This window comes from Synchiropus splendidus, chromosome 9 (genome assembly GCF_027744825.2).
Source record: "Synchiropus splendidus isolate RoL2022-P1 chromosome 9, RoL_Sspl_1.0, whole genome shotgun sequence".
NCBI classification, from domain to species: Eukaryota; Metazoa; Chordata; class Actinopteri; order Syngnathiformes; family Callionymidae; genus Synchiropus; species Synchiropus splendidus.
The window spans coordinates 11,327,537-11,347,551 of record NC_071342.1 but is presented as its reverse complement, the minus strand read 5'-3'; the positions used below and the strand labels follow the sequence as shown (position 1 = coordinate 11,347,551).

The window sequence follows — 20,015 nt, the reverse complement described above, 5'->3', positions numbered from 1 at the left end:
CAAAGTCTAATCTGGTCCATCAGTTTTCCGGGGATCTGACGCTCATGGAAACCTGACCTAAGCTGACTCCTGTATATACAGAGTAAACACAGAGAAATCCTCAGTGTTTGTCGGGAGGGCCGGCAGGCCTTGCTTGTCTCAAACGGATCACAGAGTATAAACAGAGCTGGGCAGACAAGGTGAGGGCTACCTCTGCTAAAGAGAGGCTGTCACGCAGGAGGAGCCATAAACACCCCACTTCCTGTATCACCACTCAATTCAGTTATGCAACAGAAGTGGCTGTTTAGGTTGCTCCGCGAAATGTAACTCACTGTTGCCTTATTAGTAGGTGACCCACCCGTGCTTTTGTTACATGGCATGCAGATACACCACCCATTACAACAGCCACTCAGTCTTCAAATAATAAAAAGAATAATAAAAATGAAAAGAAGAATGAAGACTCATCACTTCTGTTGACGGATGGACCATCATGTTGACCCTTAAATTTGGAAAAAAAAAAAAAAAAAATCAGTCTTCTTCCAAAATAGATTTGAAGGGCACGTCACCATTTTCCCACAAAGGGGAAAAGGCCTGGTGCTTAGGCACCACTGGAGGTTTATCCGTACTCGTCTTTAAATGATAAGGTCAACTTGAAGCTGGACAGTCTTTGACTCACATTCAGACCTAATTGCAAGTATAGTACTTAGATCATTATGGAACACAGCATCACATGTTCGTGAATCAGTCGCCAAGTATGATTCATGAGCACATGTACAAGATCGACCACACACATTGGTAAACTGTCTCTCATTTAGACGAGAAACATTTGGCCACTTGAATTGAAATAAAGTCCCGCTGAAAACCACTTTAAGCATATAATGGACACTCATGTTAGGAACAAGTCTTTTAGAAAGCATAGGACTGTGACAACACTTCAGAAGTATCTGAAGCCTGCTTTCTCTTAGTCCTAGATTGGACAGCGTGGACTCATCACCTGCCGGGACTGTGAACTGGCGCATCATTGCATGCATCCCCCGACTCTAATTAGACCCGTGTTGAGTGAGCCTCAACGTGAGCCAGAGGATGGCCTCCATGTTTCTGTTCAGCTGCTACCTCATGTGGTTTCAGGACAGACGTTTTGCCACAACAAAGAACTGCTCAAGCTGCTTTAACATCTGTTCTGAGCTTGTTGTAAGGCTGTCAGTCCAAGTGATGGAGTACGGACGTCACATCAGTATCTGAGATAAGCGTTGTGATGATCTGTCTTTTCAAAATGTATTGCAGCCTCTATGGACTGCTGTTGGCTCTAAAGCCTCTCCATGCTTTGTTTTATGGATTTCTTCTTTTTCTTCTTCTCTTCAAACCTTCTCATTCACAAATTGAAATTTTATATATATATATATATATATATATATATATATTTGAACTTGGAAAATATATTTTGACTGGAGATATTTTACATTTTTCTCAGGAGAGTTATTATTATTATCATTGTTATTATTATTATGAATAATAATAATACTTGCAAACATTTGGGCGTTGGCTATATTTGTTACCTCTACTGTGACGGCCTAAATTGTTTAACACATATACACCTGATATAAACTGATCATGTTCTTCGGCGTGTGATGGTTCACATGAGGAAGATAGATAAGAAAGAACTCATATCACCTCACCTTATTTCAAGTTTGTGGTTAAATATGGCTGAAATGGGTCTGATTGAAGATGTACGCAGGCCAGTGTTCAAATCCCTTGTCCCTGCTTCTCCAAAAACAAAAATATAGATGAGATGATGTGACTTCACTTCAAAAATAAAAGACACATGTAAAAGCACATTTCTTAATGTGTGTAATTTTATTACAAAAAATATGTTCATATGTTCAATCATACATTTTACACAACACAACAATATAACGCTCTCCCGAAAGAAATATGTACATCTCTGCATCACAAAAACCAGAGGATAGATAGCTCACTCATTCAGGCACCTTCTCATTTGAAGCACAGTCAGTAACTAATTTTGATAATACAGTATAAGTGTTATTATTTTTTTACTTCTTTACTTCTTTTGTTTAGAAAAAAACAAACTGTTGATACAGTCAATAATTTGCGAGTAATAACATTACATGAAGTCTGATGAAATAAATTAAAACAATTATATTTAAATATTGTTGCAGGAAAAATACACAAGATATTTAATCCAGTTTTATTTTTCATGACTGCCCATATATATATATATATATATATATATATATATATATATATTTTTTTTTTTTTTTTTTTTTTTCCCTAAGTGTATTTTGTAAAATTATTTTCTATATAGACATGTCTGTAATTATTTTAAACAATATTACATGTAATGTAGCATCACATTATTCCATCTCTTATTCAATGTACAAAAACTCTTCTCAGAAATGGCAACAAATATGTACACAACAGATGTCACACACACAAAAACTAGCAGCATAGAGGACAAGGGTTTTAGCTGATGAACACTGGAAACTAACTGGAATTTTAAATTCTTGAATGTGGTGACTGTCAGGTTTATGAGACAGAGCTGTCAAACCTGCAGCAGACTAAGAAAACAACAGGCTCAAAGGCATGATGGCAATTTCTCCTTAAAGTTCTTTAAAAGCTTTTGGCAGAAAATATGCCTCTTGACTGGAAAAACATCAGTAGCTTTGTCAGTAAAACCAACGACAATACCGTCCGACACACATAGGCCTCAGTTCAATTTCACGCACTGTAGCTTGTGGAGAAAAATGACTTGACAAGTTTTAGCTTTGAACATAACAGAATCACATCATGGCATCATTAAATAGCTTTTAGTGAGTCATGCTGTTAGGTTTGTGATTCCATTGGCACAAAAAGTTGTATGCAAATTATTCAAAACAAGCCTCTTCCACAAACTGATTATAAATCAGTGCAGTTTAGTGAGTCAGCCGTCGCTTTAGAAACAGTGATTTAAGGAATAGTGACTTGTTTTCCATAGGACGAGGACCGATCGAGTCAAACATCCACGATGGGGGAGGTCCCTTTTTTCTGTCCTGAAAGAAAAAGGCTGAAAAACAAAGAGTACAGACAGACACACAGTCTGCACTTAAAAGGCTGGCAGTGAGATGATGACCATTTTCAGGTTTGAATGACCTGCACATCAGGACTAGAAGCCAAGTGTTATCTCCGACAGGCGTATGCATTCATGTTTCTGATGACATAAAATCCAATGCTCAGTGGAGGCATCGCTATTGTCCTGCCAGCCCTCAAAGTTTTGGGTTTCAGCTCGGGGAATGTCTGATTGTCCAGCATGACTAGCTTCTCTCCGTTGAGCTGTACATGCCTGTGAAGAAGATGGGAAAAGACGGAAAAAATACTGAGTCATGAAAAATATCTCACGTCGTTTTAAAGTTATCTTCCCAAGTTGAACACCCGAGGGCGCCATTGACATATCTATTTTATATATATATTATATATATGTGTGTGTTTTTAGAGACAGTTTATGTTAAGATACACAATACACGTTTTTGATTCAATGTTATTTAATTTAATAATAATGATCATGAAACCATCAAATCAGTTCTAAAAATAATGTTACTCCATTAATTAATTAATGAGAAGTTGGCGCAAGTACATTAGAATAAATTCTGAGCAACATTAAAAATATTGTAAGCAAAGACTAGCAGTGTTTAAGGGGGTTCTCCAGTTGTAAAATATCCCACCATCAAACTTTCAATTCAGTTATAATGTCACATGAAGTTGCACAAAGAACCCTCAGAATCCTCCCCACATTTGTACAGACCTGAGTGTTTGACCCACTTGTTAGATAAAGTCGCGCCACTCAAACAAATACAGACATCTGGTATTACTAAAGTCTTCATAAAAGTCTGCCAGCGCTGCCAGTGGTGAAGAGAAGCATGTAAGGCTGAAGAAAAAGGCCGGGCCTCGCACTCACTCACCAATTAATTGCCTGGCAATCCTGTTCTAACACCTAAAACATCCTCTTCCATTACAGTGTTATTTCAGGATCAAGCGTGAGCTCTGTAAAGGTATCACGTAACCCAAAAACAAACTTACGCTCACGCGGTCCCGAGTCATTAGGCTGTTATTCCAGGATCTTGGGCTTAAATCTGAGACAGAATAACAACCAGCATCTTAAAAGGGGGAAGGCGTCTTAAGTATGAACTTTTCATTTTAAGGGGATAATAACCCTTTTCTGTTAGCTGGAGAATATTTAATATGAACAAATATATCCTTTATATGAGGCGTGTGGAAGACCTCAACATTATTAAATGTGAGTCACTAACTCACAACGAAGACACTGAAACATTATTCAAAAATAATGCACAGACAGACAGACAGACAGATAGAGATAGGCACAGTTAAGCACAGTTTTCAACTGCACCTTCACTTGGGCGTCCTCACACCCAAACACAGGGAGAAAAATTTCAAGAGCCACAGAGTTTTTTTTTTTTTACTTCATTTCATTTTGGGATGATTGGAATGTAACACAGATGTTTAAATAGAGGGCAGTTTGATCTACCAAGGTCTCCACTTCATGCTACTCTCTATTTCAGAGGGTCATCGCATTTAATCAGTCAATCTGTCCCACGGAGACATGAAGTACCGGGCCCAAAGACTGGTGCAGCTGTGTTGTGTTAACCTGGCTCTTTAACTGGTGCACTTGTCATGTTTGATCAGGACAAATAAACCAGGGTACTCTTTTGATGCCTGTGCCTGAATGTGTGTGTGTGTGTGTGTGTCTATTGGCTTACTTGGCTCTCAGGCCGTCGTTGCTGTAGGGCTGCAACAGGTACTGATGGACCGTCTTGTTTCGTAACGTGCCTGCCAACTTTATTTTCTTCCGAGACCGATGCAGATTGATGATATAGATGGTTATGGATCCTCGAATGTAGTTGTGGCTAGAGAAAGAAGGGAATGATATTTGAATTATCCTTAAAGTGACAAAAACTACTCACATTGACTCATCCTATCGTCCTATCCTTACAAAGTATTCTTCATACTAACTAAAGAGGGAGCTCAAACTCTGAGCTACAAGAAGTGTACTTGACAGTTTTGTCAGTATAAAATAACAAAAACACCTGCCACGCCACATCTGAAGTTTTAACTGAGCAATAATTGATGTTGTGTGTTCAGCTGAGCACTCATGTTTACTGTCATTCCAGTTCAGAAAAAATAGAGTGAAATACGTAACTGGGGCCAAGAAGTGACAGCGAAACGTGAGCAAAAGAATACACGTTACTTAGCCCAGTGTTTCATGCTCTGCAGATACTGCGGTCCTTAATAATGCTGCAGGCCCTCAACGTGCTTCTGGAGCCGTTTTCTTTTTATCTTTATTTTTATTTTTGACTGCCCATCATTCCAAAGCACTTTCCTAGTTGGTGTGGTCCCCACTGACCATGGCAATAAAGCTGATTCTGATTCTGATGTAGCGCTTTCATCTCCTCAGTCAAGCCACACCATGATACAGGCAGATGATCTCCACCAGATGGCTGTAGAAGGAGGACAGTACTAAGTCTCTGAGGACAACACCATCAGTCTTCTGAAGACGTAGGATCATCACAGAGATGAAGGCCCCGGTATCTATGGCTGATTATTTCTCCTCCCCAGATATATGCATGATATTAGGCTTGTTGCGAACACATTAAGATTCAACAGAACTGTGGAAAAGATGTATTCCATGAACTTGAATGACATGAGTGAAAACACTTTGGTCTGTTTGGTCACCATGATACTAGACAGCCGGACCTCAATGACTTAAACAGCATCAGGTGGGACAGATGCACAAGAGCAAAAAGAACATGTTTTCACAAAAAGCAAAACGGCTGAGCTTGGCCCTGACAGTCATGACTCACCATCTCTGTCGGTAGATTTACACTTAGTGAAGCTTGTTTGTAGATTTTTAGGATGGTAATTGATACAACTGAAAACATTGGCCTCAGAGACTGTAATGTTGTCTATTATTCTTTTACAGTTTGTTTTCTTCAAACAGAATGTGTGGCGTAAACATGCAGTGCTTGACGAACATGTAATTTGACCACTGCACCCCTGCTCAAGTGTTTCTAATCTCAAAAATCGCTGGGATAGTAATAATATGATGACATGACAATAAAAACTTGTATTTCATCTAATCCTCATTGCTTATAATAGTGATTTTTTTTAAATCTCTAAAGAGATGCCCACTCATTGTCAGCTATGCACATGCACTGCAGGAAGAAACTCAAACTCATTTGCTCTGCCTCCTGGTTCTGATAGACTATTACACGCTGAATCTGTTGGGGGACCCTTTAGGCAAAATTTAGCCAGTGGCTGTGGTGTTGAGTTAATGTGTGTGAACACAAGCGGAAACACTTCTACTGTTACACCAGCAAGATTCCTAATACCGTCTCCTAGAAACAGAGCACGGGGATAATGTTATGATTATACTGGTGGCAGAGGTATGACAGGATAGACAAACACGATAAAATCGGAAACAGTAAGGTACTAAGAAACAGCACTTAAGAACACCAGATGTTGGCCTTGGTACTTTGGGTCTAAGCAGAAGTTGAGCTTAACCGTCTGGTAGTCATCTCAACCCAGTCGTCACTACCCTGATCTAATTTATGTAAGACAACATGATGTAACACACAATTTTGTATAGTATTGTTAGGGCAGATTCAATCAAGGAGACAAAAAGATTGCATGATGAAAAAGTTGGAAATTAGATTCAGTGGACTATGGTTTGATGGAGGGAGAGATAATGGCTCATTAAAATGAAAAACACAGCAGAAATCCAAACCAGGAGCATAAACATCTTTCTGAAGTCGACTGTTTGCTGGAAAGAGTAAAAACCACTAAAAGGGGGGAAAGTCAATCCGTGACTTTTAAAACCGCGGACTGAAATAAGCACATTTCCACTCTACTGCGGAACACAGTTGAGGCATGGCAGCTATGTTGTGTCCAACACAGGGCTGTCTGCTTCAAACCAAATTCTGGCATAAGATGTGTGACTTGAAATGGAATAAAATCCAAGCCTGAGCAGATTACTGTCCAAACAGATGACAGTCAATTCTCATCCAGAACTGATGTAACTGTAGCCCCAAACATGAAAGATGGCTGAGTCGATCAAAATACCTGAGGGTGCAGTGTAATTCACGCAAATTTAGCCAACTACTCTGCTAACGCCCAACTACTTGTGAGATGCTTGAATACTTTTATTCTGCACTTGAGTTGATCAGGAGAAAGGCCGAAAGTCTAGCCGAGTGCTGACAAGATCATGACTGGGTTAAATGATAACCTTGAACAGGCCCTGCTGGCACTCTTTATCTTTGTCCTATACAGACTACCTTATTGTCCGTCCTCGTCGAGTACCCCCCTCTAGCCAATCCGAGATGGGATAAAGGCTTAGCACACCTTTCAGCGACTCTTTGACAGCAGCGAGAAGGAACCCACACACCTGATAAGTGATACCCGTTAAGTTTTATGGGTTCTGAGCTGTGAATGTGTGGTTGTCTGAGGTCTACTTATTTATGGGCCTTCTGGGGATTGTATTCTTCCACGCCAGACGTTTGAGCCTCAGGTGTTTGCAGGGAAACACTATGAAGAGGGGAAGAAGGAAACCTGACAGGAATCTGCTTTCAATCTACATATATCCAAGACCTATCTAGAATATCAAGAAATCCTGATCAATGGTGGCATTTATTCAAATGGTGTAAGGAAATGATTTATTGAGTTCACATACTTGTTATAGCTTGTACAGTGGGCGTAAATGCGTAGTTTGTCTCTGATGACCCGTCCTGGCTGGGGCTTCCTTTGTAACCCAGCAACTCGGACGGCTAAAACTCTTGGACCGACCAGACGCTTGAAGACAAGGGACAGCCAGTACTCCTGCAAAGATAGATAAACCCAAGCATGTAAGCACACACAAGAACGTAAGGATATTACATCTATAGCGCATCACATGTATATACAGTTAGTGAGTTTATTAACAGCAAAATAACATTTTTGACTACTTACAATCTTTGGAACATAGAAAATTGCTTAAAAGAAGGTGAGTAGGGAAAAATGTTTGTCTTCCAGCTATTCTTTATTTCAGTGTCTGAAAAGCAAATGTGGTACAAAGTACCAAAAGCAGAGCATGTTTATATACAGAATTAATTTACTGACTCTATGTAGAATACAACTACAGAATATGGATGCATTTCCAATGGCAAATAAAACACATCTTCAGTCGTTAGTCTGTCCCGCATAGATCAGAAAGCAATGCAGCCAATCCCAGTTTTATTCAAAGGCGATCAGGACGGCTTGAGTTCTACAATAATATTGATCATTTTAAATAATATTTTAAATGATATAAATATTTTTTTAATTAGAAAAACAGAACACACAACGAGAAATATTTTATTGGCAGATCGTTCAACTAAAATGCATATTTAAAATTAGTGCACTTCAAATTTTAGTCACACTTCTCTTCTCTATTAAATATTGCCATTTGTATATATATATATATATATATATATATATATATATATATATATATATATATATATATATATATATATATATATATATATATATTCTCACACACTTGTCATTGTTGAATTGTGAATGTTAAAATGTTTTTTTCACTTTTATCACCTGCCTCATGTTCTCCTGCTGACCTCTGGACCCTATGATCAGCATCATTGACCACCTTGCATGTCATCCTGACTCATAGCTTTGCTATTTACCACAGCAGTTTACCCCTCTATATAAACACTGTTATTTTTGTATCACATATGGTTTATATTCACTTGGCCAATCAGACGACAATGTGTCCAACACACAAGGAACATTTGGGAAGATATTAACATCTCATGTGTGAAGCAGAATATAACCAAGGAACATTTAAAATTTCATGACTGAGATAAATATAAATTCCAAAAATCTCAAATCTAGTCATGTGATTTAAAATCTCTCGCGTTTATTTGCCCTGTTGATCGTGAATCCAAAGACAAGAGTCTCATGCACGACTGACAGGTATAATATATGGCTCTTTTTACCCATCATTATGTTTCATCATCATTGCTGGTTTCTGTTATGACTGCTGAGTGGTCCACCACGCTGCAGCTCAGTCTTTAGCCTACACAGACTCAACACCTCTCCAAGAGTTCCAGAACAACATGTGTTCCTCAGGAAGTTCCCATGCAATCCTGCATATGGCAACATTTAAGGGCTTCTTTTTTCCATTCAGGCTTTAATGTAATTTGCTTCGAAAGGCATCGAAGTAGCAAGCAGAGCACATCGTGGAACTGTAGAGGGTTGGCAAAGGGCAGACATATAGATTTATAAATAAAACGCAGGGTCAAAGATGTTTGATTACATTTGGTATAGAATGAAAACATGGATATATACATATCATATCCAGTCTCAGTGTGCTATAATTGTTACAAAACAATTTGAGGAAACTTGTCCAAACAATGAAAAAAAATAAAGGCACATGTTTGTATAGCAACTATAAATAAAATATAAAATGTTGCAGGTGATGCGAAAGCCTTTTCTACACGAGTGACGCAACAACAGGAAATGATTCATGCTGAGCTGCACATGACTCCATTTGGTTTGTCAGGCTTATGCCGTGTTCACTTGGTATTAAATTTCTATTACCTGGGGATGAATATAAGAGCAAAGCAATTCCAATTTTTAACAAGTGAGATGCTATTAAGACTTATATTTTGCATTGTGATTGCATCGATTTATCATTCTAAATAGTGTCTTAGGTAGGAGTTTGTTAGTTCTGTCAGTGCCTGCATGGGTTTTGCTTGGGCACTTTGATTTCCTCGTACTAACATGCTAAGTTAGTGAACGTAAATTGTCTAAAATTGGGTGACCTGTTCAGGGTATCTCCAACGTCTTTTTTAGGTAATACATGTAAGCGGAAGAGAAACATAAGAGTTGAGACTGAAAGTCTTGCCATAGGGCAAAGGGTAAGGTCATAAATTTCTTTGGCAGAAAACGGTGCTGTCCCTGAATTCTCTCAGCAGGTAGGCTGGTGCAACCTTTGGACATCCAGCCGTGTTGAAAGCAATGTCATGAAGGGAATGTCTGTGGCGTCTGTTTAACCATCATCAAACAGAAATAACCAGGTGGGAAAGATATTACATTTTTTCCTGAGTCTCAAAAACGTATTTTGAACTTGTCTGAAGATGAGTACTAAATCTTAATAATAATGAATGTACTTGCAATTACATGCTTGTCATATTACAATCCCTGTTTGCACCAAGAGCAATACATTTAGAGATGACAACCTTATACTCTACGCTAAAAAGGAATTCTATATATTCTTCACAAGATATGATATGATTTTTCAAACTTGAGAGGGATGGCTACATCGGCCCGGCTTCTCGGCGTGAAGTTGGAACTTTTACTGACTGTATTCTTGAGATTTTATGGAGCAAAAAGTCATGAAGGTATAGAGAGAGTTAATTTGAAATAAAGCTACAAAATATTGAAAAACTTAGGTTAAATGTGTGAGTACTATGAATACATTTTTGTGTCTTGGGTCTTAGCTGTTCTGCTTCAGAGCATGTTGTAGGACATTTTACAGAGATACCAGTCTATCAGTTTCTCAGGTTGCATCTCTTTCACCATCTAACTGTGATGTACGGAGGAGCAGACAGTTGTGATGGGGGTTGATGGGAGCTGGGACACTGTCCTGAGCCACTGACAAAGGGCTAAGGTTACATGGCATTTCGCTCCCGCGTCCACCCACTCATCGCCGTTAAATAGCTTTCATCTCAGCTAATAGCTCCCACGGGAAACCAGGAGAGGTGCCATCCAGGAAATCATGCAGGAATGGTAACGAAGGTGCATTTGGAATCAGCTCAGTCACAAGAATGTATAATTGGGCTGGAGGCATACCATGACATCATAAATGCAATTCAGGTGCAAAGTAACTTACAGGCAAGGGGTTAAAATGCTGGTCCACAAAATGTGTGTAGCCATAGTCGAAGAATGAATGACGTAGGACAACGTCAACTCCCTTTACGGCCGCCACTCCAAGCGTGTTGGCCCACCTGATGAATATATCACATAGCTTTTATTTACACATCATTTAGTTTAGATTAAAAAAAAGAACTGACGTACACTATGCCAAATGAATGTCTCAAATGTTCAGATACTCACAAAAAGCAGGCAGCATATGTATCGGACAGATTATTGATCCCTGCAGTCCATGCCGGACCCAGTCCACCAAGCCAAACCTTCTTACCAGGAGAGTGTGTGTTCACAACCTAGTAAAAACCAAACATGGGTAAATCAACAACGTGTTCATCCCTGTTTGATATGATGCAGTGTAAGTTGTGATCATGCAACAATGTGGTGTGCGAAATGAAATTGAATATCCTCTTGTAATCATGGTGGCTTACAGTGATCTGATGGATCTGAGTTAGAGCAGTCCATAATTTCCGCTGCAAATGAGGCCTTATTCAAATAATTTCTTTAACATGGTGCTGCTTTGTACTTAGGTTAACAACATCCAAAGAATAAGCCTCTTACACAAGAAATCGCTGCTCATATTTCTTGCACAAAAAACTTCATTAATGCTAACTATTGTAGACAGCACAGATGTGGCTGGATCATCACAAAGCTAGCTCTGCCAAACTCAACCAGAACCTGGCAAGAACCAGAGAGAATGAAAAAAAAAGCTTAGTTCTTCAAATTCTCCAGATTACAGAGTGGATAGGAATGGGAAACAAACAGCAATGGATTCATCTTCATAAAATGTAAATGTGACGTGAAATTACAAGTTAAAGAGAATACCTTTGTGACTTTATTGATTTGTTCTGTCAGAGTGTCCAGCAGACGTGTTTTGAGAAAGTCCTCCACTCTGCTGACCCTGCCGTCCATGAAGTAACTGCAACGAAATGCAGAAAAACTGAGGATTATTCTGTGTACCTGTCATACCGTCGTTGTAAAGAATCTGTCCGAGCCAAATTACTGAAACAAGACGATAAATTGAAGTGTCCCCCCCCCTCAATTTCCTTTATGGAAATTAAAAAAGGTTTACCAAGACCTGGCACAGAAAAATACACTTATTGAATTTACTTTTTTGGAAAACAGCTTGTATTTATTCTTTCCCCTGTGTGCTTTGCCTCTAGGATGTTTCCTTAAAGTGGTCTAAAAGTGCAAGTACTGAATTGATGAATAGTAACATTGCCTGTCTGCACTGCACAAAGACACTTACAGAAAACATGGTGCTCAATACTTACAAATAAACTTCCTTAAGTCTAAAACCTAAGTCTTTATTACATTGACAATATGGTTATTGCATATATTCACTCCACTCCACTCAAGATTATTTGATCGAAGTCTTGCCTAATGCCTAATCTGAAACCTAAACTTTCACAACTCTCTCAAGTTTACATCATCCAGTATGAAAGAGAAGAACAACATGGACAACAACTATCAAAAGGGAAAATGTGAGAAACTAGGTCTAGATGGGGAGATCAGATCACACAATTTAAAGCTAGTGAGTTCAGCTTTTCACAATGTTATGATCTAAGCTAGGGCTATTGTGGTATACCAGTACTGACAATAATTATGATATTACAAAGATCAATTTTCAATATGGTGTTTAAAATGCATGTGAGAATATTGTGTGAACAGCAGTGTCTGAATCCAACATCTTTTCATTGCAGATGCGGTGCATGTGGCACTGGAGCCGACTGAAAATGCCAGCTTTCCAACAGCCAAAATGCCACAGCTGGAACCATCCACACCATTGAGTTTGTGAATGACAACTAGACAGAAATCCTGCCGTCATGAGACGCAATCTTCTCCTCTAGGTTTTATTTTCGTTCAACTTCTGAACGCCCTTCATTGTGGGCACAGCACAGATTGGTGACTGAATGTGATTTTGATGCTGATTTCTCCGCCACAAGGTCTATGAGACAGTCGGGGAAGCAATTGAATGGCACTGCTTTCAATCCTGAGTCACAAACCAGGGGTTGCTTCTCCAGACAGGAGCCGGCCTTGGAGCGAGGAGAAATGTCGGTCTGTTCAAATCGAATTTCTTATGAACAGTCCACGGCAGTTCCACTCCCACTCACTCCGTGCCACTTTCAGGTTACGACTGTCTGGTGGAAATGTGACTGAAAAAAAAACGGCCTATCGCCTTGCTCCAATGTCGGCTCCAGTCCAGAGTCCTGCACCCGTTTAAAACAACAACTACCCCACGGAGTGTAATGAGGCACAGAAGCGGATGAGAAGAGGAGTAGTTAAAGTGCAATGAATGCAGGATGCAACAAATGATAGTTTTGTTTGAGGCACTCTAAATGGCAATTGACAAGCTGTTACGCAGAGAGCGAAAGGAGGGCCATCCGATGGCCTATCTAATCCCAACCTCTGTCTGTAGCCCGTAACGCTGCACATGGCGTCAGGATATGCCGCGGAGTGAGGATGTGTTGAATGATCTAATATTTCACCTTTTGTTGCTAGGCTGAGTGGAGGTTTGATTCACTGATGGTCACTGAGCATAATGTCGGAAATTGGCTGTAAGTCTGTATGTTTATATGGAATAGTTTCGCACACAAAAGTAGCATGTATATTGTATGGGGTCGTATGCATAGAATCATTTTTGACTTCAGAAGGCTGAAAAGGTAACTGTGGAAACTTTGATTATTTAAATCCCACAGTTAATTCGTCTTTGAAATTGATCCTAAAAATCCCTAGTAAGTGAGGAGCTTTCGTCATTTGTTTTCAATCAGTCGTGATGCCACCAACAATGTTCCAACCTCAAACACCCACTGACAGTTAAATTGGGCACATTAGCTGTCTGTTCATTTGCTGTGAGAAGCATGTAAAATTGTCTCACCCTTGCGTTCGCATTCTTTCAAAACAAAGCAATGTACTCATCCTGTTGAAACTTAACATTTATACATCCAGGGTGCACCCCTCAGTTGAACGTTTTTATTGTGCTGTACTCTATATGTATTTGAATGTCTCATGTGGTAACATCAGAGGATGTAAATTTACAAAATGCTTCCACATGAAGATGAATGCCTGCCTTTGTCACTATTATCATGTGTAAACATCATACCCACGGGCAAGCTTCACAATGCCAGCACACATGAAGCCAATTGAAGGTGTTAGTAGGTTTCTGTTCTTGGAATAGTTATGCCACATTTGACATTAGACAGGGAAGATGGCATTCCATATCTTCATACTGGGGTTCCACAAAATCCACTTCTATTGTAATTTGAAGCAACCTCCTGCTTTATCAGGAAACATTCAGTGATAAGTTTGGTATAGAGAAAGACTGCAGCTCACAGCAGCTAAATCAAGTTTCAAGGACTAAACACAGAGGGTGAGAGACGACCTCTGCGGATCGCTGCAGTGGTACATCTTCAGTTTCAATCAGATAAAATGTAAGGGAATGATGGGAAGATAGTATAATTAGGAGTCAAAATATTGTGGTGCTCTATCATTTAACACAAGGATCAGATCAGTACATTACAAGCATGGATGACAAGTAAATTAAACAAACAATTGCAAATGATTTTTGTTCAAGTTTCTTTGTATTACTTGATTATTTCACAGAATATACTGCAGCCAGAGCCATGATCAAAAAATATATTAAGACAAATGTTTGTTTGCATAATTTGAATCACGTAAGTAGGGCGATCCGAAACTAGAACTACTGTGATTATTTCTTTGCCATACTTCCATGTTATTTAGGTTGACATATATTTGTTGCAAGTAATTGAAAACAAGTTGAGTGTATTGTAGCAGACTAAAATCTGCGGCCTAGACATGCTAAAGCGTGGCCCCAGGTTTACAGGTTTCGCTTCCCGTTTGTAGAGGTCAAAGTTTCTCCAATGCATTCTGTACGGGCTGGAATTTGGACCGCTGGTGTAAAACGGACTAATTGACATGGAGAAAAAGCTAGAACACATATGGTTTGATTTTAACAGCGTGGGTGGTGTTTTTCTAAGCTGTACTGACAGCCCTTCCTCCTTCCGTTTCTTCTAATTAGACCTGACCTTCACCTTAATGACCAGTCTCTCCTAGAAAGGTTGTCTGAGTGACTAGAGCATATTGCCCTTCGTCCATGTTCATGCTTGTTTGTGGCTCAGATTATGTATTTGAAAGATAAAATCGTTCATGAGCTGCATGCATTCCTGCAGCGCTGAATAGATGTAGGGCAGATGTTACCCATTTATAATTAACTGCCGCAGTTTCTTTGCTGTTGCTTTAAAATAAAAAAGATTTCTTTTGCAAACCTGACACTCTAGCGTGGTCTTTTTCAACATTTTCAACAAAAACATCCCTTTTATTTTGGGAAAATAATTGTAGTTACTTAAAATCTGCAAGACCAGTATGCTATCAGAAAATAATTTCAGAAAATTCATATATCTAAAAAATGTCAATAACTTTGATGAAATTGGAAAATTTCCCATGGCACACCTGTCAGTGTCTCAGGCCACCCTAGAGTGCCGCGGAATACTGGTAGAAAAACATTGGTTTCAACGGCAGTGTAGAACATGATACTAAGAATATCACACTTTTGATTTCAGCAGTCACCCAAAATAATCAGGCAATGCTTCATAATTGCTTGCTCAACGCAATAAGTTGAAGCCAATGAGTCAGTGTCTTCACTTTAAACTTGAATGGTCTAAAAACATGATCAAGTCCCACGCTTTTGTTGAAGAATACTTCATTCAATGAACTCAAAATTGCAGGAAAATGAAACATGTGCTCCTGAAAGTGCAGAATAAAGAAAAAACACTTACTTTACGTAAGTAATTTTTAATATCAAACCTGACCGATTATGGTATCAGTGGCTGAAGATGACAGGCATACGTTATACACCATAAAAAATGAAGTACAGAAAAGGGTAGAATACCTACTGTTGCCACGTAACTGCATCAACAACGGAGCCAGCACTTTTCATAAACCTGGGAAACAAAGATTTTACATAAATTATTTTATTCTAGTTGGCACATTATAGATAAACTACTAAGGTATTTCTGTATTTTCAAGGATGGCTCTTTCAATTCGCGAAAAATACTGAAGCCAAAAACTGTGTACACTCAGCTCACCCTGTGGTGATATCAACCACGACACTTTCTTTACTGCTCCATTAAGCTAGAGTGTCTGTGTGTGTTCCTCGCTGCCTACTACCTGACCCAAGTCTTACCATATTTGGGAGTAACAGCTTGACAGACATTCCCATACGAGAGTCTCTAAACATCTTGTCAAAGAAAGAAAACTTTCACTGCTGCGGCTTGTTTAGTCTGCCCGGCTCTAATATTTGGATGGTGAACAGTCCAGGATCTAGTTCATCTTGCCTAAAAGCAGCAGAGTAGTTGGGCCGTCAAACACATAAGCCACCACCTCGTAAGAGTGTCAAACTCTGTGGGAATCACCTTGCTCTTAAAAGTACCATCCATGACCTTGGATACCCCAACACTCCACCTCTTAAACAACACTTATTCAATTTACACCTCTGGACTATTGAGGCTGGGCAGATTACCTAAAGGTCACAGACAACACATTGGGGTCATTCAGGTAAGATAAGGAGTATACATCATGCTCTGTCACGACTATGATATATGTGCATATCTCATGCATCTAAAACAAATATATATATATTAATTTTATAGGAAAAATATCACACCACACTTACTCAGGTGGGCTAACATGTTAAAATAACTCAATAGTAATGTTTATTTGGAATGAAATGCACAGCAACAATTCCAGGCAAGAAGGAAACAACCACACTCATCCAGGCACAAACTAGACCAGGAAAACAGACCAGAATGGATCAAACAATTTCCATCCTTGTGCGGTAGTGAAGTCTAATGAGGTACTATTTAAGCAGAATTGAAAATTTTATCATGTCATGACATCCATGCCAGACGAGATGAGCACTAGTTAATCATAACCACCCGCATTAGCCAAAAGGGATGTGCGCTCTAATCTCTTTACACCGCCAACAACAGCAGCTCAGAAAAACAGAACACGAACAACCTGCAGCTGAACCTTCCCAAGACGGAAGAGACGAGAAATCAAAGCAGCACTGGAACTCAATAAATTATCCTGCTGTATCGTGTCTCTTGGGCCCCCAACACAGATGAGAAGATATCCAAAGCACACACAGTACTCTCAAAGGCAATTCTTGAATTTCCTAAAAACATGGTGAAAATTAGTTTCCCCCAAAAGTACTTTCTACTTAATTGTTGATGTTCGGAAGTATGCTGCAAAGACCAAAACAAGTGACAATTAGGTAGAATCAACCCGATGCTTGTGGAGTTTCTTGTTGCAACCAGCATGTGGGAAATTGTTGCGCCACATTATCAATCAAGTGACACTTTATTTACGCTGCCTTGGTATAACTGCAGCTGAGATCTAGGAACTTGGGGGATAGAAATATATAAACACAGCATACGAGCGTGTTGGTATGTGATAGGCTAGCTTGGAGTTAAGCTCAGCGATTCACCTTTGTCACATTTTCAACAACCTTGCTGCAGCATTTGGTTGAGGTGAATGAAAACTCTGACTCACCCATCAAGCAAGTGTAAAGCGTTCTTTCGTGGTCGACCTGCATTAGGCCCGTAGAGGTGTGCTTTGTTGTAAAATCGTACAGATTGCAACAGTGTCTTCAGTCTGGTGTAGTCTTGTGCAAACTGGGTGCTATTGACTGTCAGGCCAACCATGCTGTGATAGGCATTCGGCTCTGGAAATAAAAACAGATTATGAACATTAATGGCAGTGTTTGAGGCTTGGTTTTGGTTAAGTCATTGAACAGCTCCTGAAAAGCCACCAAAATCATGTTTAATGGAGCTATTAGACCAAAAGTGTACTCATTTATTGTCATTTTTAATCTTCATCATTATTATTTTGTGGAACAGTACCTGTTTCTATAATAGTTCAAGGGTCCAGAAAACTTAAAATATTTGCTTCATAAACTTTAAAATGCCATGAGAAAAGGAGGTGTAAATTTACTGTTGGATCAGCACAGATACATTTTTCACTTAAACCATATGAAGATTACTCTAACAATCGGTACAAACATTCTCAATGTTGTACTTAACTATTTAGACAAAAATGTTTTTTCATAAATCTGCAAAAAAGAAAAAAAAACTAAGTCTCAAATATTGTATACATTTTCAATGTATTTCATTTTTAATAGTCATGGATAGTCAGCCCTTGGAAAACCTTTCATTTTTGCATGATTTTGATATTTTGTTTTTCATTTCTTTTTTTCCATTCCATCCAGAGTATATAAATAAAGTCATATAAATAACATTTCATATTTATTGTCACATTGACATTTGAATTTCACATGAAATTTGAAAAATACGAGTGAAGATTTAAGATTTTTGTAACACACCAATATATACAGGTATCCAAAACAGCTGGCTCTGAGGAGTGAGAAGCCAAAAATAGCTAAATTCAGCAGATGGAAAGAGGTTTGCCGGTATTATAAGAACACATGACGACAAGCAGCACCTTACACCAATGATATACGCTACACTCCTGTAACTGTCAACATCCAAGTGGCTATTAACACCAAAAGAAAACCGAACTTGTAAAAGAGACAATTTCAATCATTACAGTTTCATCTTTTATTTAATGCCCACCAATACTAAGACTGTCACAGAGATTGACACATATCTTGAAATCAAACAGAATATAAATCTATTCAACAAGGATTCTTCATTGACCCTTACCATTTCCAAGCTCCCAGGAGATATTGTACTTCTTGCCAGCACTATACTTCAGCAAGCTCAGGGTGGACGAGGTGTTCCAGGAGTAGTCTGGGTTTCTGTGGAGTCCATTGAGGCCGAAGATCAGGTGAAGACCAGCACAGTCGGCAAAGTTGTACAATTTGTCTAAAGACCTGGCTGGGAGAAACCCACAAAGCAGTTGTAACTTTGATTCTCAAATGAAGAGCATTTGTCTGGGTATCTCAAGACCTCATGAATATGCTTTAAAGAAGTTCAATTTTCAGGCATGAGCAAAGAACACAGTATTGATCACTGATTGTTCCTGACACTCTTTGACAAATGTAAATCTAGATGGAGAGATTGCCTTACGGCTTTCCTTACTCGGATGGGCTATCTTCCTTTAAAGTCCGCCATTCATGATTCAACCTTCAAAATGACAGCATCTTACAAAGTTGGTCAATTTGTAAATTTTCATCAATTGTGAGTCTGTTAAATATTTTATATTGTCTAAAAAGTGTCTATAATAGGTGTAGACACTGTATTAATATCGAACATATTGCTGGCCCTAACCCCAGGATATTGTGTGTAATATAATACGATGTCTCACCCAACTAAACTAAACATTGCATTGGCTTTTGACCCTTCCAACACGGGACGTGATAAATTCCTAATAGAAGTTGTCTTCAGCTGCGGATTCACTCCAGCTGAGTTCAGAGAAACATTTCAGCGTGTAGTGGAAAAGGTAATAGAAAACAGTACAGATCAAAGAAATGCAAAATTCCCCTCTATGGTCGATAGCAGGCAGAGTTGTAGTCATGTCTGACCGAGGGACAAGCGTCAAATGTACAACTACGGTTTCATAATACCACATTCTGCAAGAACCAACTTCAATGTAACAATGAATGCATAGTGATGACATCATCACCTCACTTATTTTCTGGAGGAAATTCTATCCACTTGTACATCTGACACTATGAGAATTAAAACTAGACTTTTATTACCGTTTTGTCCATTATGTCTGTTGAATCATTACATATACACATCTGAATTGATAGCTGCTTTCTATTAGTGTTATACACAGGCAACGCTTCCCCTTCTCATTTTCGCCAAGAGGAGCTAAGACAGTGCTCTCATGTAGGGAAGTACAAAAGTGACAACATTTTTTGGATGATGTGAATGGGGGATGTTGTCTGACGATGAAAGTATATGTCTGTTTATTTTTTTTTCTGAGGACAATCTGTTTAACGTGTGTGTGATACGAGTGTGTGATATGAAAATGAAATCAGTATTTCCGCCAGGATTCTCTGAAACTGTGACAGAGGAGGAAAAGAA

The 20,015-nt window shown here is 39.0% G+C and overlaps 1 protein-coding gene across 1 annotated transcript in view; it reads right to left on the bottom strand.

Annotated features, from left to right (window-relative positions):
- Nucleotides 1-2,265: 2,265 nt before the first annotated feature.
- Nucleotides 2,266-20,015, bottom strand: part of hpse2 (heparanase 2) — a 37,503-nt gene continuing 19,753 nt past the window's right edge. The window contains exons 4-12 of the mRNA XM_053874500.1: nt 18,687-18,860; nt 17,518-17,689; nt 15,861-15,908; nt 11,773-11,866; nt 11,137-11,243; nt 10,913-11,027; nt 7,715-7,860; nt 4,749-4,895; nt 2,266-3,316 (exon numbers count right to left, since the gene is read on the bottom strand). Of these exons, the coding sequence (XP_053730475.1) occupies nt 3,154-3,316; nt 4,749-4,895; nt 7,715-7,860; nt 10,913-11,027; nt 11,137-11,243; nt 11,773-11,866; nt 15,861-15,908; nt 17,518-17,689; nt 18,687-18,860 (1,166 nt within the window). The 3' untranslated portion in view covers nt 2,266-3,153. The remainder of the gene's footprint in view (nt 3,317-4,748; nt 4,896-7,714; nt 7,861-10,912; nt 11,028-11,136; nt 11,244-11,772; nt 11,867-15,860; nt 15,909-17,517; nt 17,690-18,686; nt 18,861-20,015) is intronic.